Here is a 26,586-nt window from a genome sequence, read left to right as displayed (position 1 = left end):
ACCTTTTTTGTTTGGCTTCTTTTCGCTCGGCGTGATGTTTTCAAGATTTTCACAGCATGCTTTGATATCTAATAGAGCCTTTCCTTCCTTTGTGTTCTTTCTTTCGAAAAAGTTTTCCTTATTACGGCATCTTATCTTTTCTAAAAGAACTTGAGAATCACCTTGTTAAATTCCACAAAATACTATGTTTTGATTCTCAGTACAATTGCACTGAGTTAGTAAGTTGATTTGAGGGGAATCTGCATTTTACAATATTGAGTTTTTCCATCTAGGAACATGATATACATTTTGATGTATTTAGGTCTTATTTTATGTCCTTCAGTGACGTTTTATAGTGTTTTTCAGATGTCTTGTTATTTCCACATGTGTTTTTTCATTGGTTGCGCATAGGTTACTTTCTTATGTAGCTTTATGGAGGCATCCTTGACCCGCAGTGTACAGCATATATGTGAAGTATTCCGTCTGCTGAGTCTTGGCCTGTAAATGTTTATACCTGTGAAACCACCATAGTATTTTGCTCATGTCCTTTGGTAACACATCCCTCACTATCCCAGCCCCATCCCTAGAAGACCACTGGTCTTTCTTTCCTTTTTTCAATTTTTTAAAAGATTTTATTCATTTATTTATTTGAGAGAGAGAGAGAGAGAGCACACGAGCAGGGGAGGAACAGAGGGAGTGGGAGGGGAAAGAATCTCAGACGCTCCATGCTGAGTGCAGAGCCTGATGTGGGGCTCGATCCCAGGACTCTGAGATCATGACCTGAGCCCAGACCAAGAGCTGGATGTATAACAGGCTAAGCCACCTAGGTGCCCCACCACTGGTCTACTTTATGTCACTGTAGACTAGGTTGCATTTTTTGGAATTTTATATAAATTATTATTTTTTGGGGGGGGTCTGGCTTTTTTCTCTCAGAATTTTTTATCTGGCTTTCTCCTCTCAGAATAATTGTTTCAAGATTCATTCATAGTTGACTGTATCAGGAGTTTTTGTGTGTTTTTTTTAATGAGTAGTTATATATTCAGCCTTGTTGAATACTTATAGTTTACTTGATGATTATTTGGATTGTTGCCAGTTTGGGGTATTAATAAAATGGGCACCTGGGTGGCTTAGTCGGTTAAGCTTCTGCCTTCAGCTCGGGTCATGATCCCAGAGTCCTGGGATTGAGCCCCGCATCAGGCTCCCTGCACAGTGGGTAGTCTCTTCTCCCTCTCCCTCTCTTGCTTGTGCTCTATCTCTCACTCACTCTCTCAAATAAATAAATAGAATCGTAAAAAAATAATAATAAAGCTGCTATGAACATTCAGATACAAGTCTTTGTGTGGACATATGCTTTTATTTCTCCTGGGTAAAAATGTAGGCATGGATGCTGGATTGAATGGTAGATGTACGTTTAACTTTTTAAATGCTTATATCATTGTACATTCCTACTAGGACCTTAGCGTTCTAGTTGTTCCATATCCTTGTCAACACTTGATTTGCTCACTCTTTTGAATTTTAGCCATTCTAGTGGGTGTGTAATGGCATTTGATTATGGTTTTAGCTTGCATTTCTCTGGTAACTAATGATTTCAAGTATCTTATCTTGTGGGTTTTTTGGTTTTTGTTTGTTTGTTTGTTGCCATTAATATATGTCTTCATTGGTGAAGTGTCCAAGTTTTTTGCCCATTTTTATTGGGTTGGTTTCTTACTACTCAGTTTGAAGAGTACCTTGTTTTTTAAAAAGATTTATTTATTTATTTTAGGTGAGAGAGAGACAGTGATGCGGGAGGGGGGGACAGTCAGAGGAAGAGTGAGAGAGTCTGAAGCAGACTCTGCACTGAATCCAGAGCCCAACTTGGGGCTTGATCTCATGACCCTGAGATCACGACCTGAAACCAAGGGTCAGGTGTTTAACAGTCTGTGCCACCCAGATGCCCCCGAAGAGTTCTTTGTATATTTTAAATACAAGTCTTTTGTTAGATATATGTTTTACAAATATTTTCTCCCAGTTTGTAGCTTGATTTTCATTATCTTAACAGTATGTTTGAGAAGCTAATGTCTGATGAAGTCAAGCTTCTTAATTTTTTTCTTTTATAGCTAGTGCTTTTTGTAGAACATTAAAGAGATCTTTGTCAAACTAAAGGTCAAGATTTTTCTCTATAATCCCTTCTAGAAATTTTTTATTTTTAGCTCTTACATATAGGTCAAACTTACGTGAAGTGAATTTTTATTTATGGTATGATGCAGGGATCAAGGGTCATCTTTACATACAGCTGTCAAATTATCCTAACATCCTTTCTTTAAAAGATTGTCCTTTCTTCATTGAATTGCTTTGGCACCTTTGTCAAATACCAAGTGATCATGTATGGATAGGTATTTTGCATGACTCTATTCTATTCCATTGGTACATATCTATCTATGTGCTAAAGCTGCTCCCTTTGATCATCATAGATTTATAATAATTTTTAAAATCAGCCAGTCCTCTAACTTTATTCTTTACCAGCTATTTTAGTCAGAATTCTGACTCCTTTGAATTTTAATAAAATTTTTAGAATCAGCATGTCAGTTTCTGTAGAAAAAGCATGGTGGGATTTTTGTTTGGGGTTGTATTAAATGTATGGACCCATTTGGATAGAATGAATATCTTAACAATACTGAACCTTCAGATTTATTAATATGACATATCCCTTCCTTTATTTAAGTCCTCTTTATTTTCTCTCATCAGTTGTTTTTAGTTTTCAGTGTAGAAATCATGCAGATATTTTAAAAAATCTGTCCTTCAGAATTTCATATTTGGATGCTAATGTAAATGGCATTTATTTTCATTTTAATTCCGTTTTAGTTTATAGAAATACAGTAGATTTTTGTATATTGACCTCGTATTCTGCAACTTTGATTAGTTCTAGTAGCTTTTTTGAATAGTCCTCACAATCTTTCTACATAAACAGTCCTATTGTCTGCGAAGAAAAACAATTTTACTTCCTCCTATCAATCTGTATGCCCTTTTGTTTGTTTATTTCTGCCTTACTGAACTGTCTAGAACTTCCAGTATAAAATGAGTTGACATGGTGAAGGCAGGACACACTTGCCTCCTTCCAGATCTCAGGGGACCAGCATTCAGTGTTTCACCACTTAAATATAGTGTTAGCTGTAGACTTTTTGTAGATATTGTTTCATAGGCTTAGGAAATAGCCCTCCAAAAAGTTTTTATCATACATGGCTGTTGAATTTTGTCAAATGCTTTATCTACATCTATTAAGATGTTCATGTGGTTTTTCCTTCTTAATCTTTTAATATGATGAAATATAGATTAATTTTTGGATGTCAAACCAAACTTACATTTTTGGGGATAAATCCCAAATGGACATAATACATTGTCCTTTTAATATATAGTTTGATTCAATTTCCTGAATTGTGTTAGAACATTTTATATATATACATGAGAAATATTGCTTGGTCTGCCGTTTTCTTTTCTTATGTCTTTGTGTGGTTTTGGTATGAGGGTGATGCTGGTCTGCTGGTCTCATATAATGACCTGAGAAATATTCCTTCCTAGTATATTTTCTGGAATATTTAATGTAGGGTTAGCATTATTTCTTCTTTAAATGTTTGTGGAATTTACCAGTGAAGTTATCTGGCTTGGTCATGGAAAGGTTTTATGAGCTCAAGTTTTTAAATAAATATACAGCTATTTAAGCTTTGGTAATTTGTGTGAAGGAAATTTTCCATTTAACTTAAGTTTTCCAATGTCTGGGCATAAAGCTGCTCATAATATTTCCTTATTGCCTTTTTGATATCTTTAGGATCCATAAGATGTTTTCTCTTTCGTTCCCTATAATGGCAGTTGTTCTCATCTCTCTTTTTTCTTGCTCAGGCTGTCTAGAATTTTGTCAATTTTATTAATCTTAAAGATCCAGCTTTTGTTTTTATTGATTTTCTCTATTTTTTTCTTTTCTATTTTATTGTTTTCTCTTTATTACTTTCTTCTGCTTACTCTGGATTTAATGTTCCTTTTTTTAAGGTGGAAGTTATAGTCATTGATTCGAGACCTTTCATCATTTCTAGTATAGACATTTTTAAAAATATTTTATTAATTTGACAGAGAGAAATCACAACTAGGCAGAGAGGCAGGCAGAGAGAGAGAGAGGAGGAAGCAGGCTCCCTGTAGAGCAGAGAGCCCGATGTGGGGCTCAATCCCAGGACCCTGGGATCATGACCTGAACCAAAGGCAGAGGCTTTAACCCACTGAGCCACCCAGGCGCCCCTAGTATAGACATTTTTAGTGCTATGAATTTCCCTTTAAACTCTGCATTAGCTGCATCCCTCAAATTTTGATATGTTGTTTTAAATTTTAATTCCATTCATGATACTGTCTTAATTTACCTTTTGGTTTCTTTTTTGAACCATGGGTTAGTTAGATATGTGTTGTCTCACTTCCACGTATTCATGAATTTTCTGGATATATTTCTGTTATTGACCTCTTACTTAATGCTAGGTCATCAGAGAACAAACTCCGTGCTTTGTTCTAGAACAGGAGTCAGCAAACTTTTTCTGTAAAAGTCTAGATAGTAAATATTTTAAACCTCATGGACCAAATACGGTCTGTATGTATATTGGGTTTTTTAACCCTTTAAAAAATGTAGAATCATTTGTAATTCATAGACTGTACATAAACAGCTACCGGCTAGATTTGGCCTGTGGACTGTAGTTCATCAACCCTGGCCTAGACTACAATCTGTCTTAGTAAATGTTCCATGTATACCTGAGAAGAATGTATATTCTGCTGTTGTTGCAATTGGAAATTTTAGGGTAATTATTAAAATAGATCTTCTTTACCTCTCCCTCTTCTGGAGGCTCTAGTTACGTGTATGTCAGACTACTTGATATTGTCCCAGAGATCAAGTAGCTGGATAAACACATGGAAGGAAATAATAAAAATAAGATCAGAAATTAGAAGTAAAAGGAGGGAGAGAATTGTTAATTGTGAATTGATTCTTTGTAAAAAGCTTAATAGAAAAAAAAAAAGCTTAATAGATAAGCTTCTAGCAAATACAGTAGTAAACAGAAATAAAGATAAGCAGAATTTAGATTAAGAAAAGGAAAGTAAGAGTATAGATTTGAAAATTTTAACAATATGATGCATAGCTGTTATGTGCAGCCTTATGCGACTAAAATGGAAAATCTTGATGAGTTAGATCATTTCCACTGCTAGTTAAGAAGAAATCCTATAACCACAGTGTGTTGAAGGAAAAAATAGGAAAAATCATTAGAGATTTATTTCTAACAAAAGCCCTAGGCCCAAATTATTTTAAGGTAGCATTCCCTAAAATTATCAAGGAACAAGTAATTTCCACATCCTGAAAACTATCTTAAAGCTTTAAGAAAGGAGGGGAAGCTTCTCAGTTTGTTTTATAGAGCGAATTTAATTGATGATATTGCTATTGTACATGGTACCGTTTTTCCCATTGTTTTATTTAAATGATTATTAGTTTTGGTTTGCATATTTTGTATAAAGAAAACTAACTTTAAAAAAATACATTTATCTTACAAATCTCATTGAATTCTTTTATTGTTTCTGATTTCCCCTTCTGTCCCTTGGCCGGTCCATGACCCTTTGGACTGTGGTTCAAACAGATGACAAGTTTGTAGGGTTTTTGTAGTAAAAAGTTACATGATTGCGGATTCCACCGTGTTTATGGAGAGGGGCAGGTGAGAGGGACTGAGTTTAAGAAGGGGATTGGTCCACTGACTGAGCAGCTATCTGTTAAGTGCATCTCTGTTCTCCTTTGTTAAGGCCTGCTGGGTTGTCTCGCATGGGTCTTCCTAGCTTGATTCTGACCTCCAACCTTCCGTCTGTGATTGCCAATGGAAACTTTCTTTTTTTTTTTAAAAAAAAAAAGATTTTATTTATTTATTTGACAGAGATCACCAGTAGGCAGAGAGGCAGGCATAGAGAGAGGAGGAAGCAGGCTCCCTGCTGAGCAGAGAACCCGATGCGGGGCTGGATCCCAGGACCCCGGGATCATGACCCCAGCCAAAGGCAGAAGCTTTAACCCACTGAGCCACCCAGGCACCCCGCCAATGGAAACTTTCTAAAAGATCAGATTACAGTCCTGCTCAGAATGGTTCTCCGTTCTCTGTTTCTAGATTCAGAGGCCAATCCATTGTTTTACTTAAATACCCAGCAACTAACTCTGAGTTAAGTGTTCATCCTATGGATGGACTTCCCTGGAATCTAAGAAACTTTTTTTTTTTTTTTCATTTTCCCAGTCACTACCTTTCCAGCCCCCATCCTGCCCGTCAGCTCTGTGTAGCTCTTCACATGGGCTGTTCCCCCTTCTTGCCTGTTGCCCTTGTGCCTGCACGCTGTGCCGCTCCCTGGAGAATTATCTTCCAGCTTTTTGTGTTTTGGTAACGTCTTTACTGTCCTCTCTTGCAGCTCCCACCCCTCTAATTGCAGGGGCCACCTGTGTGCCTGCTCCCTGGGTCCTGAGGCCCCTGGAGGCTGTGGAACAGTGTCTTTCATGGGGCTGTGCCTCCAGGACCCCCGTAAGAGTGCCTGGGTGTGTACGGACCCCACCAGGCATGCAAAGAATGTGTACAGAATCGAATTAGTTGGCTCCTTTGTTCTGCCTTTCCGTGCCTGGGATATTGGATGCCACCATCCAGCTAAGTTATGTTTGTGTTAAACATGAACTGAAATGCAATTACAGCTGGCAGTGTGGTTTGAGAGCCGAGTCACAGATTAAATAAGAAGGTGACTTAGTCGCAAGTGCCAGTTCATCTCCTCTGCCTTCCTTTCTCCTGTCACTGAGTGTGACGCATGAACAGCACGGGTTCAAGTGTCCTCCCTTTTGCCCCATTACTTTAACTCTTCCCATCCTCCTGGTCTTGTTGGGTCTCTTCCAAGGGCCCCTTTGTGAAAACTGGCTGGAAGCTCGGGGCCAGGCCTTGGAGTCCAAGGTGTTTGGCTCCAGCGGGAAGCTGTCTTATCCACGACCGGTGGTCTCTGCCGAGAGCTGGGGCAGAGGAGGCGCCAGGCAGCCTGGGCCAGCGTGCAGGCCGGCCTCCTTCCTCAAGGTCTGGGGAAGCCATGCAGAGTCCCTGGATTTTCTGCAGATCTGAGGATTGCTAGTTTTTGCTGTTTTCTTGACCTTATCCTGCTAGAGCCCCAGCTAAGGCAAAAACAGTGCTGTTCATCAAAGACATGGCCTCCTTATCTTAGACCCCTTTTGGGTTTTGTGGCTTTATTAAATCGTATTCAGAAATTGTGTCTTGTCATTGGACCTCCCTTCAGGTCATTTCAATTGGGTGAAGAGAAAACTTCCTTCTTATCCATAAGAAGGCACTTAGATTATCTTGGAGTCTCAATGTGGGGGTCTGCAGAATCTTTCAGACCAGTGCAGTTGCTTGCTAATGAGCATTTTTGTGGTCTCCCGAAATCGACTGACATGCTCCTTTAGATAAGCCCCCCTCCCAGATTCAGAGGAGGTTTCCTGAAACTTAGAGATGGAGCAGAAGAGAAGGGGAAGCAGTCATTGACTGGTAGATATTTAGTGAGCTCCCACACACTGTACGTCCGGTGCTGGGCACTGGGAATCGTCAATGTCAGATGTGGTCCCCGCCTGCAGGCAATTACAGATGTGAGCTCAAGGGAGGAGATGCGTATCCTTGGGGAACCGCCTTCCTTCCTGAGAGTAATCCTCCTGGGGGAGTTCTCATGTCCCAGAAGCAGATGCATTCCCCCCCCCCCGCCCCCCAAATTGCCTCCCTTTGCCTTACTGGCCCCTCCAGCTGCTTCCTGAACAATCCTTTCCCATCCCCCTCAACCTGCCTCTCCTCTTCTTTGTTATCTCCGCTCACCGCTTGCTTCTAAATCATCTAACTCGATGGCTTTTTCCTAATTCTGACTCTTCTTGATCTCATCTCAACTTTGGACACTGTTGGCCAGTTCCTTCCTTCCTGAACATATCCATTTTCTCAATGTAGAACCAACACATGCTCCCGGTAGACAATTTGGAAGATAGAAAATGCAAGGGAGAAAAAAAGCGGCTCAGAGGAACAATGCTCATAACGTTTTGAGCTGTATCCTTTAACTTTTTCTGTGTGGGTGGGTGGGTGTTTCAGCAATAATGGGATCCTGTTGTATATTCTTTTTCTGCTGTCTATACTATGTAATATTCTTATTATTGCATTGTAGGTTTTTATTATTTCAGTATTTCCTTAGGTCATTAAATATTCTTCCGGAGCCCTTTTTCTTGAAGCACTCTTATCCCTGAAATGTGATTTCACCTGCTTTCTACCTTGTTCTTCCATTTCCCCTTCCTGTGTAGTCTCTGCGACACTGTGACATCCCCAGCTTGTGTCCCAGCCTCCTTCACGGTGTGTCCTCTTCAGGCCTGGGTCCAGCCACCAGGAGCTGAGCCACATCCCCACGTGGACACCCTGTGGTCAGGCCATTGTCCTTAGCCAGACCCACGTTTCCATCTGTCTGCCACACTAGTCCACGTATGACAGCCGGGATGCTCAGCCTGCCTAGTCCCAAACTGAACGGTATTCTGTTCCCTTACACTGCCCGCCCAGCCCCCAGCTCATGACCGCCCCTGCTCCCAACTGTTCTACCAGGGAGAGGCCAGACTTTTCCTGGGCAACCCCCGCCTCCGCAAACAGGTTCTTGGAATTCGACCCCCACGTCATCTTTCACGCCATCCTTTTCTGTCTGCCAAAGCCAGCCCTCACTCTTCACATCCTGGCTGGCCTCTTCCAAAGGGACTCTGGTCCCACTCTTCTCAGCTCCAGAGTTCCTTCTTGAACCATCAAGCAGGGTCCTACGCCCTGCACCTGCTCTGTTCCCCCAGGTTCTGGCTCCTCCTACCATGGCTCCTCGGGTCGTCCCCCCTGAAGCTGCCTTGGCCTTACTTCTTCCTTTTTCTACCCCACCCCCTCCCTGTACCCTCATGTGCTTCCTTGTTCTTCTGAACTCTTACCTCCATTATAGTACTAAGGTCACTCTCCTTCCCGTCCAGTAACTCCAAACACTCTTGCTAGGTCTGTCCCTGTGCTAGATGTTTCCATATACCGGGAAGCTCCTGTTATAATCTTACTTTACGAAAAGAAAACAAAGCCTCAGGGAGCTCCAGCGCCCTTCTTGAGATCACACAACAGGTGTGGCTGAGCAGAGATTAACCCGGGTCTCCTGCATGCACACACGGGCCCCTCACCACTGATTCAGCTTGTCTGCTGGCCCTCCTCCAGGGAAGTGACCGTGTCTTCCTCACATTAGTATATGCTGAGGAGCGTGCCGCAGTGCCTTGTGGATCTAAGTGCTTGGTACCCGCTGCAAAAGAGTAAAGATCTGCAGCCCAGAGAGAGGAGTTGTGTGTGCAGGTAGAGGCCTCCGTTTCAGGCCAGGTCAGCCTGTTTCTGCTGCATCCGCACCAATATTTACCCCTGATTAGGGGATTATCGTGTTCCAGGTAATGGGCAAAGCACTTTGTTTGCACTCTTTTAAGTTTTACTACAACTGTATGAGATTGAGTCTACTGTTTCCATTTACAGAGACACAAGCTACGGCTCAGAGAGGTTGAGGAACTCAGCCAAGGTCACACAGCCACCAAGTAGTGAAGCCATGATTTGAGCTCACATCCCTCTGTCCTGTACCCAAGCCCATGTACGCAAGCCCAGGAGAGTAGGGATTGGGTGGTGTGAGGCATGGGCTGTTACCCCAGAGTCCCAAGAGAAAAAGGCCTTGGAGATACTGTGCCCCGGTTAACAGAGACAGAGAGGGTGGTCTTCAGGAAGAGCCTTGTGAGCAGTTCCTCTTTTCTTTTCTCTTCTAACCTTCGTTCAGCAGCTGTCTCCATAATAATTCTCTCTTAATCTCCGGATGCTGTGGTAGGGAGAGGATTAATGAACCCTGCCCTTTTTTTTTTTAATTAAAAATATCTTCATGACATTTTAAAAATTATACAAGCTCATTTCAGAAAATCCAAATCATACAGAATTCCATGAACTTAAGAGTGAAAATATTACTACCTTTCCTTTCTTCTAGTCTTATGCATATATTAACAATATCCTTCTAGACTTGTTTTTTTCTTTTTGCAGAAAAATTGTATTTATTTTTAATTAAATAAGGGATACAAAAATCTTCTTATTTTAAAAAACCAAATAATAGAGCCAAGGCTCAAGTTATTATCATGCCCCTAATATCTATTAGCCACTGTCCTCAGTTTGCTCTTTTTCTTCCTTTTCCCTCAGACTTCCGTGTTTAAATGACTTACAGAACTATGTCACTGTAACTCGACTTTTCAATATAAAGTAGATCATTCAATAAGCTCTTGCTTTCTTTTTCCCAAATGATGCACATGCTGGTTAGATCTTTATAGACTCCTGTGTATGGGACTAACACATTCTTGCTCCCTGGTGTGTGGTGTTCCATGCAGACCAAATGGGCTCACACCAGCATTCTCCTGGTGCTCGGCATGTGGTTTTCTTCCCGATTTTCACTGGACAGAACCGCAAAGCACCTCTTGTTTGGGTTGCCAGACTTAACAAATAAAAATAATAAGATGCCCAACTAAATCTTGAACATTTTTTGAAATCTGAAAAAGATTACTCATTGTTCATCCAAAATTCAAATTTCACCGGGTGCCTGTGTTTTCTCTGGCAAGTTTCCTCCTTGTGAATGTTTACAAGTATTTGAAGGCCCCACTCATTTGTTTCTTAAGGGGTCTACTGATTTTTTAAATTAAAAATTGTATTACCAAGGGCACCTTGGTAAGGGCTCAGTTGGTTAAGTGTCCTGACTTTTGATTTTGGCACAGGTCGTGATCTCAGAATCGTGAGATCAACCCCCGTGTCAGAATCCACACTCAGCACGGAGTCTGCTTGAGACTCTCTCTTCCCCTTCTCCCTCTGCCCCTCCCCCTGCTCTCTCTCTCACTAAATAACTAAAATCTTGAAAAAAATCAAATGAATAAAAACTGTATTATCAAGTATTTCACATACAGTTGTCCTTGAACATGGAGGATAAGGGTGCCAACCGCTCCCCCACTTGCACAGTTGAAAATCCCTATATAAATGTCGACTCCATAAAAACTCAACTACTTTTTTAAAAGATTTTATTTGACAGACAGAGATCACAAGTAGGCAGAGAGGCAGGCAGAGAGAGGGGGGAAGGCAGGCTCCCTGCTGAGCAGAGAGCCTGATGCAGGGCTGGATCCCAGGACCCCAGGATCATGACCTGAGCTGAGAGAAGAGGCTTTAACTCACTGAACCACCCAGGTGCCCCCAAAACTTAACTACTAATAGCCTACTGTGACCAGGAGCTTTACAGGTAACATAGTCAATTAACACCTCTTTTTATTTTATGTATTACATCCTGTATTCTTACAATAAAATAAGCTGAGAAAAGAAAATGTTATTAGGAAAACATAAGAAGAAGAAAATAACATTTACAGTACCGTACTGTATTTATCACAAAAAAAATTGGCAAGGAAGTGGACCCCCGTGTTGTTGAAGGTTCAAGTGTATATTAGGAAAACATAGAGAATAATGTAACAAATATCCATGTAACCACCATGCAGCTTTTTCAGATATTAATATTTCACTAAGTTTATATGAAATTTTTTTTCAAGGAGAGAGAGAAAGCATTATCGGTGCCTGTGTCCCCTCCAGGCCAGGCTTCCTCCTTTACCCAGGGTAACTACCATCTTTGGTGTTTATCACTCTGGCACATTCCTCTGTTTTCAAACTTCGTACAGATGATATTCATATGGAGTCTATCATCATACTGTACATATTTTTCAACTTGCTTTTTGCTAAGCATGATTTTTGAGATTTATCCCTGCTGACCAACAGCTCCAATTCATGTATTTCGTATTTCCAAGGTTGTTATCAAAATCTGTTGCGGGAATAGACTATGACGTATTTATTCATCCTTCTGCTGTTAACGATTTGGGTCATTTCTAATAATTTGCTTTTATCAACACTGTTATAAACAATACCTTCACATCTTTATGCTAAGAATTTCTCTAGAAAACAATTTCGGAGTGGAATTGCTGGGTCATTTTCACCTTAGTAAATGCCGTGAATGTGTTCTCCAAAGTGGCTGTGCCACTTTGTGCCCCAATTTTTGGCGGATATTTACAGTTTGATCAGTGATTTGACTTAGCGATAGAATGTTGTCATTTTTAATTTGCATTTCCTAGAAGGTTGAACATTTTCTCCCATGGCTTTTACATATTGTATGCCATTTTTTCTTTTGGTTTATTTCTTTTACTCACTGATTTGTAGGAGTTCTTTATTTAATTTGGAAATTAATCCACTACCTATTAATGCATTGCTCAGAGTCAGAGGCTTGTCTTTCTACTGTCTTTAGTGTCCTTTGTAGAACTGAAGTTTTAAATTGTAGGGTAGTAAAATTCGTCCATCTTCTCTTTTATGGACTGTTTTCTACACATGTATCTATTTCTTTAATAATTTCCTCCATTAACATCATAAAGATTTTTTTACATTTTTTTCTGAAATGTTTTCAAGTTTTACTTTTCACTTTTAGTCTTTAATCCACCCAGAATTTGTTTTTATGGGAGCTAGAGCTCTAATTCAGTTTTTTGTTTCACAGTGACGCGCAGATGTCTGAGTGGTATTGATTGAACAGTTCCTGCTTGACCACCGCTGTGCCATCCACAGCTCTGTCCCAGACTGTCTGTGGTGGAGAGGAGCTCTCCTTTGTATGGGTGCCAGCCAGCCCCAAGGAAACCTGCTGCTCTTCTCCCTGGGGTCTGCAGAGATCCAGGGCCATGTCCCCAAGCCATCCTTCCTGATGACCAGGAAAGGATAGAACATTCCTGCTTTGATGTAGCCAAGGGCCCTGCCCACACTTACATCCCATTTTCTAGCTCCTGGCCTCATAGGTCTCCAGGAACCAATTTCCCTTTGTGTCTGCCTTTCCCCATCAGCAGGTGCAGAAGCAGGCCTCCTGATTTCTGGGGTATCACCAGGGACCTTTGCTTTCTTCCACCCTGCCCAGCCTCAGGCACCAGCCCTTTCCATGTCTGCTGGAGTCACAGCAGCTCTACGGCAGGTAGAATGAAGAAGGGTGTCTATGGAGCCCCTCACGGGCCAGCTTCAGTTTTTGTGCAGTTTCTTACCATACACTCCTTTCCTTATCCATTCAGCCAGTTGGGAAATAATTGATGGTGTCCTACCAGCAAGGCTGGGGCTGGGCACTCTTTAAAGGACCCTACTGAATGACTAGGATCCTACTTCAAGGAGCAGAAATAATAATAATAAGGAGCTCATATTTTTTTGAGTGTACACCACGTGCCAAGAGCTTAAAAGAGAATAGCTTTATGGAAATACCACTCCCATACCATAAAATTCACCCTTTACCAGTAAACAAGTCCGTGGTTTTCAGTGCATTCACAGAGTTGTGCAGCCTTCCCCACTATGTAGTTCTGGAATATTGTCATCGCCCCAAAAAGAATCCTTAAACCCCTGGGCACCACCAGTGTGCTTTTAGACTCTGCGATTTGTCTTTTCTGGACATTTCACGTAAAGGGTGTGATACAGATGTGCCTTTTGGTGACTGTCTTCTTTCACTTAGTGCAATGCTGTCAGGGACCCCTGTGGTATAGCAGGTGTTCGTGCATCAGCCCCTTGTCACAGCGGAAAGAGATCCCACCGTATGGATGTACCGCCTTCCGTTTATTCATCAGGTGGGGGACATTTGGGTTGTTGCCTCTTTGGGGCAATTATGAAGAATGCTGCTTACACCTGGGATTGGAATTGTTGGATCCGCTGATAACTCTGTGTTAAACATGTGGAGAAATTGCCAGACCTGTTTCTGAAACTGCTGCTCCCCATTATCATCCCGCTGGTGGCAAACACGGGCTTCTGATTCCACATCCTTGTCTGCACGTGCTGTTTGTCTGCACGTGCTGTTTGTCTTCTCGAGAATAGTCATCGCAGCAGGTAGGAAGAGGTATCGCATCATGACCGCGTACTTTCTGTGTGCTTTCTGGCCTTTAGTCATCACAAAGAATCCCGTGAGTTAGGCATTATTATGACTTTCATTTTTTGACGAGGTTGAGAAAGGAAAAATAGGACTTCTGGGAAACCATGGTATTTAAGTGGTAAAGCCAGGTCTTGAACTCCAATCTACCTGCCTTCAGAAATGTGAGTTCTTGCCTTTGTCTCTGGTTTTCTCCATCCTAGAGCTTTCATGCCAGAAGCCAAAGGAAACGGAAGGTCCTGGAAGAAGAGCGTGTGCTTCTGGCTGGCGTCATCAGGAAGGCTTGGCAGGGGGAGGGTTCCTTCAGCCAGGCTCGAAGTGATGAGAGTGTTCCACACAGAGAGGTTCCCGAGGGAACCCGAAGAGCAAAGCCAGGGAGGCAGGAAATCGCAGAGACCGAGGGAGATGGAACAGTTTCAGGGACAGGGGCGTGCACCCATTTCTTTTGCTAAGAAACGGTAGACATTTCAGCTGAAAACCTATGGTGACTTGAGCTGTCAGTTCAGGATACAGAATGATAAAATAATGCAAATGAAATCAGAACCAAATAACAACCAAGGATTTCTGGCCCCATCACCAGTCAGATGGCTCTTTTCATGTTAAGGTTTTAGAAAGCATTTTGGGCACACCTCCTGTTAGGGATTCAGAAGAGAGGTGACCAGTTCCCTGTCTCCACACGGTGCCCCAACTGCTCTGATTAAGAGTTGAAATGGCTTCACGGTTGGCCACTGTCTGACCTGGGCCGAGTGTCTCTGTTTCCACAGTGGGTGATCTCACACATCAAGAGCCCTTTGAACTTCATTATTCACAGCGCTGGCCAGATATTTCCTTTGGAATGTCTGCAGAGTTTCCTGGCCCTTTTGATCACTTTGTGTCTGCCAGATACATCTTTGCATTGTGGGTGGGCTCCCTTAAAACACCAGAGCATGCATGGGATGACCAGTCTGGTAGTCAGCATGGTGGTCCGCTGTGGCGTCTTTCAAGAACCTCTCCTTGGGCAGGGAGTACACAGTGCTGACAAGGAAGAACGGCTGACCCTTTTAAGCGGCCCCTCTCCGGGCAGCTCCGAGGGGGAGCTGATCTCACAAAGTGTTTCTCAAGTTGAAATCCCATAGATCATTATTTCTCACCCCATCAAATAAAGTCTTGTAGATGGTTGTTTCTCTTAGTATAAAAGCTACAGAGAGTCAAAAGGAACAGACTTGCAGTTATAAAACACAGCAGTCATGGGGAGGGGTGACTAGAGTTAATAACACCGTGTTGCATATTTGAGAGTCTAAACTTCAAACAAAATGTCTGTGTGATGACAAACATGAACTGTACTTACCTCGGGGATCATTTCACCGCATCAACAAAAGTCGAATCACTGTGTTATACACCTGAAGCTTAATACAACATTGGGTGTTGATTACACTTCAATTAAGAAAGAGAACACCCAAAAATACCCACGATCTCAACTTCTCAGAGCCAACCAGTGGTTAACGCTTGCCTTTACATTTGTCTAGATCATTTGACTATAATGTAGATTATTTTTAAGAAACGAAATATGAGATTGTACTATCTAAACCATGTTGTGACTTAGTCTTCCCCCTGAACTTTCCATGTTCCTAGATACGTGTCCTCCACGTTGTCTCCTGCGGCAGAGTCTGCCACCGTAAGGATGTTCTCTAATCATTAGAAATTCATCATTCCCCACTTTTGCCTTTAAATGCTGTGCCCCAAGGGATGTATAGATAATACTCCTCCCGTGTAACCAGGCTCTGGTGACGGAGCCCCGCTTTTTGTCCCCTTAACCCATCAGCCTGGTTTCCACCTATCTTCAGGTTAGCTGTTCCCTCGCCCTGCAAGGCTGTATCTCCAGATCTCATGAGATGGTTTCTTCTTGTCCCCCAGGTGTCAGCACTGAGGCATTTCCTCAGAGAGGGCCTCCCTGGTCACCCCACCCGAAGCAGCTTCTTCCTTCACTCTCTGTTCCTGTTACCCTATTTTATTTTATACAAGGCACTTACTCCTCTCTTAAATTATCTTACATTTTTGTTTACATGTTTACTGTATGTCATCTCCCACCAAGACTGTGACCCTGTGGGGCTGGTGACTGGGTCTGTCTGGTTCGACTGTTGTCTGCCCTGTGGTCAGAGCCGGGCACCCAGAAGCTCAGTATGAATGAACAGATGGTGGCCATTTCTCGTGTCCCCTCCCATCACTGCTTGGGCTCTCGGCCCAGGAGTGGAATTCCTGGGTCACAAGCATGTCTGTGTTTTTAAAAAAGATTTATTTATTTATTTATTTATTTGAGAGAGAGAGTGAGCGAGCGCGGGTTGGGGAACACGTAGAGGGGAGAGAGAGAATCCAAAACAAACTCGCTGATGAGCACAGAGCCCAACCGGGGCTCCATCCCATGACCCTGAGATCCTGACCTGAGCCGGAACCAAGAGCTGGGCGCTTAACCGGCTGAGCCACCAGGCGCCCTAGGCATGTCTGTTTTTAAGGCCCGTGATATGCAGCACCAAATGAATCTCATCTGAAGTTATACCCCTTGATACTCCAGCAGCAGTCGGGGCGCCTGACCTCCCCAGAGCCTGTCTGGATGATTGTGTCTTTCCCCTTTAAAGTGTGTCTTTGTTAGTTGGACAGAGAGAGTGGCATCTTGGCTATTGGCACTTTAATTTAATCATTACCCACGTGCAACATAGTTTCATGTTCGTTGGCCGTTTGTCTTGCTTCTGTGAACTGCTGGTTCACGGCCACAGTCCATTCCTTGACTGGACCATTCATCTGTCCCCGCTGCTTTATGAGAACTGTGTGTTTATGTTGTCTCATATACTTCTTGGTAGGAAGATTCCCCCTCCCACACTTAATATATCATGGACATAATTATGAATATACTTCACCTTTTTTAAGAACTGAATAACTGTTCTTTTGCATAGGGTTAGCACAATGGATTGAGCCAAGACCCTTTTGTTCTTTAGTTTCCTCACCTATAAAATCAAGAGTAACTGATGATGATTCGCCGTGGCTCCTAGTGTTGTTGTGTGAATGCATTACTTACACTGCTGACTTTGAGAGGCTCCTCGCACTTAGAGTGTGCACAGCGGGTGTTAGCGGCTAGTCCCCGCAGTACGTGCTGCACTGGGGCAGACTGCACAAGAGGTTGTCTGCGAGGGTGTCATGGCATCGGGCTCCAGCTCCCCCGCCGGCTCCCCAGGGGGCCCGAGCCACATGTTGGCCCTCCAGTGAACCAGAAGCCCTGTCTCTCGTTGAGGTCTGCTTGCTCTGACTTTTCTTGGTTTCTGTGGACTCCGGTCCTGGTTCCTGCTCCATTTCCCCACCCTCCATCTCACGCAGCTCCAGGACCTCTGTGTCTCGCAGGCAAAGGAATGTGGTGAAAACACAGGGCCTTCCCTGGATGCAGAGGAGTATAAAGTGGTAGGAGTCCTGTGGTTGGTTCTGCAGGGCTGGGGGCTACCACTCACAGGAACCCCCACCCCCACCTCAGGGAGTAACTCTTCACGGACTCTAGCAGTAGAGAAAGCAGAATCCATCGTGCACACAGCTGTGGACATTGTCACACTCTGGGGAACGCACCGTATTGGGGTTCTGTTGCACCTGTAGGAACGTCCCTGATCATGGGGGTTTCCCTAAAAGAAATAATATATTCCCATATGGTCTTCCATGATATATTTTCCCAGCTCTCCAATTTTTTATAAATTCACTTTTCTTTTAACAAAGTGATACATTTACAGTTAAAAAAAAAAAAAGAGTACTGGGACACCTGGGTGGCTCAGGTGGTTAAGCGTCTAATTCTTGATCTCAGCTCAGGTCTTAATCTTGGGGTGGTGAGTTCAAGCCCCATGCTGGACTCCACACTGGGTGTGGAGCCTACTTAAAAAAAAAAAATCGAAGGGTACCAAAAGGCTTGTAAGACCTTCCTTTTCCACTCCCCAGAGGTCATCACTTTCAACTCTTAGATTTTCTCACTTCTGGCTGTTTATCTCCATGTTTCTGAATAATTTGAGTATACTCAAATTTATTTATTTATTTCTTGATTTACCTATCCTACACATTCAGTTTTCTTATAATCGCCCCCATCAGGCAGCATCACAATTTTTGGTAAATGGGTTGTCAGTGTTTACATATGATAAGGCCAGCAGGGAGTACCACTCCGTCAGGTCGTGTGCTGAGGGTAGCTTTTCTTTCTCATACAACCTTTTCATTTTCTTGGAATCAGTCATTGACTTGTTTCTTTCATTTGCTTAATTGTCTGTTGATTTTTATATTTGAATTTTTTTTTAATATTTTATTTATTTATTTGACAGACAGAGATCACAAGCAGGCAGAGAGGCAGGCAGAGAGAGAGGAGGAAGCAGGCTTCCTGCTGAGCAGAGAGCCCGACGCGGGGCTCGATCCCAGGACTCTGGGATCATGACCTGAGCTGAAGGCAGAGGCTTTAACCCACTGAGCCACCCAGGTGCCCCTATATTCGAATTTTTAAATATTCTTTTTAATTTTTTCCCAATTGTATTGTGTTATATTGTACTGTGTTGTGTTGTGTTGTGTTGTATTGTATTTCCAGTATAGCTAACATACAGTGTTACATCAGTTTCAGGTGTATAACATGAATGTGATTCAGCACTTCCATACATCACCAGGTGCCCACCACATGTGCCCTCCTTAATCCCCATCACCTGTTTCACACACACCCCCCCCCCACCACCACCACCTGCCCTCTGGGAACCATCAGTTTGTTCTCTATATTTAAGAGTCTGTTTTTTTTTCCTTTGCTCATTTGTTTTGTTTCTTAAATTCCACATATGAGTGAAATTATATGGTATTTGTCTTTCTCTGACATATTTTGCTTAGCATAATGCTCTCTAGCTCCATCCATGTCCTTGCAAATGGCAAGATTTCATTCTTTTTTATGGCTGAATAATATATATAGGTATAGATATTTGATATATGTATCAAGTTTGATATATATATCATATATCTATCAAATATTTATATATTTATATATATATACATATATATCAAATATCTATAGCTATATATATCCATTTCGAGTTAGTGTTTTTGTATTTGGGGGTAAATACTCGGTAGTGGGATTACTGGGTCATAGGGTAGCTCTACTTCTAACTTTTCGAGGAACCTCCATAATAAGTGCCTATTGATTTTTACATTTACATTTTAAATTTTTTTTAAAAAAACTTCAAGTTAATTAATAAGTTATGTTTTCAAACAGCTTTACACCTGTGTTTTTAGTTTTCTAAATGTTCCAGTACCCCTGTCACACGCCCATCTGTATTTCTTCCCAGGACTCAAGTACAATTCCGAAAACTCTCTTGTCCCTTCCTCCCGCGGATGGCCCGCCATGGCCTTCTCTTCTTTTCCTCGTGTTGTGTCTAGGCCCCAGCACACTGCTGCCCTCTCTTCACCGTCCTGTGCAGGATCTGTTTCCTGGGGTTCGTGGTTTCCTCTTCATTGATTTCATCCCCAGTTTTGCTGATGCATTTTCCAGTAGGTTCCCAAGAAAGGCCCGATGGGAGATTAATTTCTTAACTTCTTGCACATCCGCAATGGTCTTTATTCTGCCCTCACGATTAATTGGCTTAGGTAGAGAATTCCAGAATTCCCCAGAATTTTTTTTGTGTGTGATTTTTTTGAATTTATTTATTTATTTTCAGCGTAACAGTACTCATTGTTTTTGCACCACACCCAGTGCTCCATGCAATACGTGCCCTCTCTATTACCCTCCACCTGGTTCCCCAACCTCCCACCCCCCGCCCCTTCAAAACCCTCAGGTTGTTTTTCAGAGTCCATAGTCTCTCATGGTTCATCTCCCCTCAGAATTTTTTTTTTTTTTAAGATTTTATTTATTTCCGGGAGAAATAGAGACCGATCACTAGCAAGCTGGGGAGGGGCGGAAGCAGACTCCACCCTAAGCAAGAAGCTTAGTGCAGGGCTCCATTCCTGGACTCCAGGATCAGGACCAGAAGCAAAGGCAGAGGCTCCATCAGCTGAAGCCTCCAGGCACTCCTCCCCCAGAATTTTACAGATGTTTTTCCTCTTATTTAGCGTTCAGCGTCAGAGAAGTCTGATGCCTTCCGATTTGCATTCCTTTGTATGTGACCTGTCACTTCTCTCTGGAAGTTTTAAAAATGCTTTATTTCTCTGAAATTTGGTGGGATTCTCTCTTGATTTGCTTTGAGACTTTTTCATTCCCTGTGCTAGGACATCCAAGGCCTCTTTAATAGGTACACTCACCTTCTCCTCTGTTTTTTTATTTCTTTTCTGGAGATTGCATTAGCTGGACGTTGTCCTGATGTTTTTTCTTTCCTATATAGCTTATCTCATCTTTGTATTTTACTTTCTAAGAGAGTTCCTCAATTTTCTCCTCCAGTATTTTTTTAAAATTTTCATTTTATCTATAACATTTTTATTTCTAGGCTCTTTATATTATTCTTAAATTGATCCTTTAGAATTTTTTCACAATATTCCATTCTTGTTTGGTAGTTGCAGTTACATGCATTATGGGCTTGGTCGTTTGTCCCTTAACTTTAACGTTTCCTCCTACTATCTGTGCTACCTTCAAGTGCCCATTCTGGTGCGGACCCTGTCTTTCGTGTTGGAGACTTACGCCAGCACCTGGTGGTCCTTTGTTGTCCGTTTATATTTAAGAGGGAGACACTAGTCGGTGTGGTTGGAGGGCCAGGAATGGGGCTGTGGGCTGGTGGGTGGCTCCCAGGGTGAAGGAGCTGGGAAGCAGCTTTTGTAGCAGGAGACCCGGGGCCCGGGTATGCTGATCAGCTCTCTGGCAGTCTTTAGTGTCTCCAGAGACAAATCCTTCCATATCCAGCGCTTAGGGGATACCCCTAGCTGTGAGGTGCTGGCAGCAGGAAGGAGAATAAGCCTGGTGGTAGCAGGTGGGGGTGGGGAGGGGGAGGGCCCACCGTGCAGTGTGCATGGTTACCCCCCCCCCTTTTCAGTCTGTAATCTACTTCCTCCTGGTGTTCTGGAGCCCTGAGCCTTACTGGTTCCATTTCTGGAGAAAACGCATCTGAGTGGGGGATGGGGATCTGGGAGTGTAACTGCTGTGTTTCTAGACCACGTTCAGATCTTCCTGTTTCAGCTGGAAACTCACACACACCCCCACGACCCCCACCCTCCCCCCAATGGAATCTGGTGGCTCTGGGGCCCAGGGGCTGGGGGGCAGATCATTAGCCCCTCCCGGGCCTGAGATGTCACCCCCTCCACTCACTAAAGCCCAGCCTTTCACCGTCCACGTCTCCAGGCAGTTGTTGGCATCTCTCTGGCATCACACTCTTCTCTTGCTCTTCATTTTGGGGGCTCATACCTTCCGCACACGGCTGTCATTTGAGATGCGTATTGGCAGAGAAGGGAGACAAACCCATGCGTTCAGTCTGTCACTGCCCACCTCCTCCTCCCCAGAAGCAGCTCCTGGACCCAGGGAGATGCTGGGAAGACAGGGTGTGGGCATGTGAGAGTGAGTGCGTGTGAGAGAGAAGCATGAGTGTGTGCGTGTCGGGGAACAGGGCAGCGTACCAGCAAGATGACCAGAAGACTAATGGACCTCCTTGTTGAAATGGTGTGTGGCCTCACAGAGCGGGGATTCTGAAGGGGATATATTCAGCTCAAGGGATTAGATCCTGGAAACTTCCTTTTAAAATATTTGATTATCAGGGTGCCTGGATGGCTCAGTCAGTTAAGCATCTGACTCTGGATTTTGGCTCAGGTCATGATCTCAGAGTCGTCGGATCAAGCCCCGTGTTGGGCTCTGTGTTCAGTGTGGCGTCTGCTTGTCCCTCAGTTTCTACTCCTCCCCTCCCCGCCCCTCTCTCTCAAATAAATAAAAAAATAAAATCTTTAAAAAAATTTTTTTAGATTACCTTACTTGGGGCGCTAGCAAGGTGTATAGCTTTTCACATTTTGCTCCTGATTTAATGGCTGAATCTTTCATTCCTTTAACAAGTTTTGATTGAGCGCATACGTATCAGGCGCTGTACTTATTGAAGGGAAGAGATAAGGGCCGCCATTTTCCTTGTGAAGCTTATAATCCAGGGGCAGGATAGCAGAGGGCAGGTAAACATTCGTTGCACATGCCTGTAATTTGTGTTTGAAAACAAGATATAATCCCAGAGTTGAAGAAGAACTCCCAGAGGACCAGCTGAACCCGTGTGACAGTTTAGGACTTTTTGAGTCTTGATGTAGCATGATCTCATTTTGAAGGTTTGGTTTGACTAGATGTCTTCATTCCCAGTACAGACACGTGAGCTGGGCTTTGTGGATGCTCCCTGGAGTCCACTAAGGTAGATGTTTTGTGCGTACATCATCTCTAACCAAAGTGCCCCCAGGAGGAGGGGCTTGCTTCAGCCACCAGGTGTCAAGTTCAAGTCTACCTCTTAATTTTATGGGCTGTGCTGCACTTAGAGCACCACTTCCTGCAGCCCTCGGCCCACCTCCCCATGGCCTCTCCCATCCCGGATTCAGAGGCTGGCCTCTGGGGTCTCATGGTCAGAGTGGAGATGTGAATTTCTGCATGGAGGCCTGTGCAGCACCAGCCTCATATATAGCTTAACTTGTAGATCATTAGCTCATCTAACTTGGGACAGGAGGAATTAAGATTAGTAAACACCTTTCTGTGACTGAGTGGGAAAAAAGTTTCTGGGTGTTCTGGGGAAGGCAAGGCTGGGAATGCCCGGCTTTCAGGCCCACTTCTCTAGTGCTCCTGTTGATCTAGGACCCCGGACCTTCTCACGCCTTGCTTCAGTCCATCCCCTGTGTGGGTCCAGGCTTTGGGCAGCTCTGCATTCTACACACATGCACACACACACACGCACACACACGTGCAGGCACGAGCTTGTGCTTGTTCACGCTCTTTCTCACCACCCTCCTCACCACCCTCCTCACCTCCCCTCGGAGGTGAGCTTGGAGGGGGTTACACATTTCTCCTTCACTGCAAATGAGTTGTGGCCTCAGGGCAAAGCCAGGCCCTTGGTGGTCTATTTTTAATGCTCCGCCAGTGCGAGCTGGAGGGTTGCCCCTGCCTGGGCCTCTGAGGAAGGGGCAGGCCCACTGCGAGCTTTTTCTCTTTACACGCTTGCCCTGGCCTCTCTATCACAGTGAGGTGTCTTCTCACCCAGAAAAAAGAAAATTCAGACAGTGGGGAAAGCAGAGGGAACCACTATGCTCAAGCCTTGGAAACAATAGTCTTGACCAAGGGCACACCTACCCCCCCAGTGGAATTCCCATATACCCGGGAGAGCCCTTCTGAGCTCCATTCCTTTTCTGGTGGGAGGTTAAAGACAGCTCTGTCTTCTGAGGTCCCAGCGTGGGATTCCACAGCCTTCCAGTGTTCTGCAGACTCTTTTTTTTTTTTTAATTATCAAAAATAAAATATTTAGTATTAGAGAAACCATATAGGTTCCCTTATTTCTTTATTCCGATAGCATCTTTTATTTTCACATCTTAATGACTCTGAAACTGGAATGCATCTTGAAATAGATCTGTACCTTTTGACATTCTATTCTTTTTTCCTGAAGCATTATTCTTGAAATCCATGGGTGATTCCCAAATGACTACGGCCTAAAATTGAGGAAGTACAGGAAAAGGACACTTGGGGAAACAAAAAAATCTTTCAAAACTTGGAATCCACAGGAGTAAACCGACAAAGGGGATCCTTGGTGGCAGAGAGTTAGTGCCATTGCCTGAAATCTCATGTCTTCGAAGAAACTCGATGGAGGACATTTGTGGGGGAAAGTGCTGATGAGGCCTGATGCCGTTCTGTGTCATGTCTTTCCATGGGGGTGACGTACTTGGAGCCAGTGGTTCCCGAGATTATCCCCATACCATTCTTCCTCCAGGTTTCAGGTCAAACATATTTGCAAATGTAGCATAAGGACTTTTTTCTAATGCTGCATTTGCTAATTTACAATTGTTCAGTTTGGAGTGGGGGGAAAAAGCATTTTTCTTTTGTCAGTTGGCCTTTGGGCCTCTCTGAGGCAGCCTCAGAGAACATGGCTATGGGGGCCCCGGGGATGTCCGGCAGCGTCTCAGTCCAGCACGCCCCCATCCCCCTGCACTCGTGACAGCCCGAGGCCATTGGCATGCTGTGGCGCGTGTATACGGGCCGGGGCTGAATCAAGGCAGTTTTCCTGCAAAGCGCGGAGGTGCTTTCAGCCATTTGTCAGATCAGGGATTGCACCCCAAATTCTAAACCTCAACAGGACAACCGGGGAGACGGCAGAGAGCAGAAATGGGGTGCTGCTCCCTCCGTCTTCCTGGCTGTGTCCCCTGGGGGTGCCAGCCACAGACCCTGGGCCAGTAGTGCCGTCCCGTCTGGCTGCTGGGTGAGAAAGAAGAGCGTGCCTGACAGGCCGGGAAGACAGCCGTCTGGAAGGAGATGGGGGCAGTGCTGCCCTCGTCCAACCCTTTCTCCCCCGCTCTCCAGTCTCCTTGTCCACTCTTAGCCCCAAAGCAGGGGCCTTCGTGCGAGGCCCCCCGCCCCCAGCCAGTACACAGGTCCTTTAAGACTCAGATCAAGGCTGGCTTCATGCTTGGATGCTCCTGAGAGGAACACCTCTCTAGCCACGCACAGGAAAATGGTTTCTTAGTGAGACTACAAACAAGGAGCTGAATCTTTTTTATTTTTCTATCATGAGACAGTTTCCGACCTTGGGTACCCCTCACAGAGCTGGTAGGGAGAAGACACAGCGAGGAGCGAGTTTCCCTGGCACCCTGCCCCAGGTCCCCACCAGGGTCCCATGGACAAAGCACCCTGGCTGGCTCCAGGGTCCTGGAGCAGGCAGCTCCCCGCAGGCGACGCCCCTCTCAGGTGGCATTTCATACCCCATTGGGCCTTTTTCTGCCCCCTCTCCCGTCCCCTGAGTAAGTGGTAATGAGTGACTTAATGTGCTGACTTCTCCAATCCCTCCTTGGTCCATTGCAACCAAAGTTGCTCTTTTCTCATTAGAACCGTTTTTGTCAGGGTGTCTTTAATCAATGGCTTCCCTGGGGACAGTATTTTTAGAAGTTGTATTTTTCACACTCTCCCTTTTCCCCTTTCGGAAAGTCTCTTCCCGGTGTCTGGTGAAATGAACTAATGAGATGCCAGGAGAGTTCGGCCCAATGTTAATTGGCGCAGGTACGGAGAAGCTTCCCGCGTCCACCTTCGGCCCCAGCCCGCCTTACCTGCGCTCCTCTTCTGTCTCTCCGGCGCAGGTCGCACAGACAGCAGATGGTGTGGATGCTGACCTCTGGAAAGACGGCTTATTTAAGTCCAAGGTTACCAGATACCTGTGTTTCACGAGATCGTTTTCCAAAGAAAATGTAAGTGTAGCCATGGCCTCCATTTGCCACCTGAGCACAAGGCATTTACTTGCTTGGTTGAAATTTCCTCTTTCTTTCTTTCTTTCTTTTTTTTTGTTGTTGTTGTGGTGGTTTATTTTCATTGCCATATTAATCTGTGGTTTGAGCGAACTGGGTAGAATCAGCAGCTCGCACTGTGTTTCATTTATTAACAGTATTATTAACCTCGTACTCCAGTGTACAGTGAATTCCATTAAAATGTGTTCTCAAAAGGGAACCAGGAAATTTCTCCCCCGGCCCTCATTTGCCTAGCCTTCCTGTAAGTCACAAATCACAGGGTGGTGTGGACGTGAGCGTTTGCCGGTATGGCTGGATTTAAAGCTGGATTTAAAGCTGGCCAGCACGCAGAAGCTGAACTGGAAGGATGCTCGACGATCCCTTCCTTCCCCAGACACCGCCTTGTTTCCAAAATGACTGACTTTCTCCCTGAGTCTCTGTGACGTTTGACATTTCATTGTTTCCGCAGGTAGGTATCTGCCACGTGTACAGGTTTCTTTCAGTAGGCTGTTCTGAACTCTTGGGCCCATAAATTAGGACATTCTAAAGCTATCTATTAAGGCTTTTCCAGTAGAATGTTTTTACCAGCAGCTTAGAAAAAAAGGGAAGTAGCTTTCATGAGGATTTGCACAGATGGACTGGGAAGGAGGCCTGTCCTTGGCACTCTGTGAATAAGCCTCTCCCATCCTCAGACCATCTCTTGGAAGAATTAGGTCCTTTCTTGAGATCAGAGAGTTTTTGTGCTTGTCCAAGGTCACCTGTCTTCCCTAGCCCCAAACACGGAGCAGTCAGCTTTTCATTTTCAGGGGTGACATATTATTTTTGGCCTAAATGTTATTGGCTCTTCCTAATGCAAAAAAAAAAAAAAAAAAAAAAAAAAAGCAGGAGGAATGTTTTTAATTTATTTTTACAAATTTTATTATGTCAGTGATATATGCTCGTGGTTTAAAAAGAAAAAAAATTTTCAGACATCTTCATTCAGAAGCGTGAAAGGGGAACAGTAAGTTTTCATCCCCATCACATATGACACAGCCCATGGTCCTATCCCAGGGCCCTTGTGTGGCCCGTCAGTGTTGTCTGGATGCAGGCAGTCACGTGGTCCTCTGACTGGCGCTCTCTTCCGCCAGCCGTTCCTGTTGTTTACTGATAAGTCTTTGTTAGGAAAATTATTCCTGATGTATTCAGGACTGGGGGAGAAGTCATTGCTTTAGTTTT

The 26,586-nt window shown here is 44.0% G+C and overlaps 1 protein-coding gene across 1 annotated transcript in view; it reads left to right on the top strand.

Annotated features, from left to right (window-relative positions):
- Nucleotides 1-26,586, top strand: part of MVB12B (multivesicular body subunit 12B) — a 187,024-nt gene that overhangs the window by 33,700 nt on the left and 126,738 nt on the right. Inside the window, exon 3 of the mRNA XM_046022416.1 lies at nucleotides 25,228-25,335. Within this exon, the coding sequence (XP_045878372.1) occupies nucleotides 25,228-25,335 (108 nt within the window). The remainder of the gene's footprint in view (nucleotides 1-25,227; nucleotides 25,336-26,586) is intronic.

This window comes from Meles meles, chromosome 11 (genome assembly GCF_922984935.1).
Source record: "Meles meles chromosome 11, mMelMel3.1 paternal haplotype, whole genome shotgun sequence".
Lineage (NCBI taxonomy): Eukaryota > Metazoa > Chordata > Mammalia > Carnivora > Mustelidae > Meles > Meles meles.
This window is presented reverse-complemented; position numbering and strand designations above follow the sequence as displayed.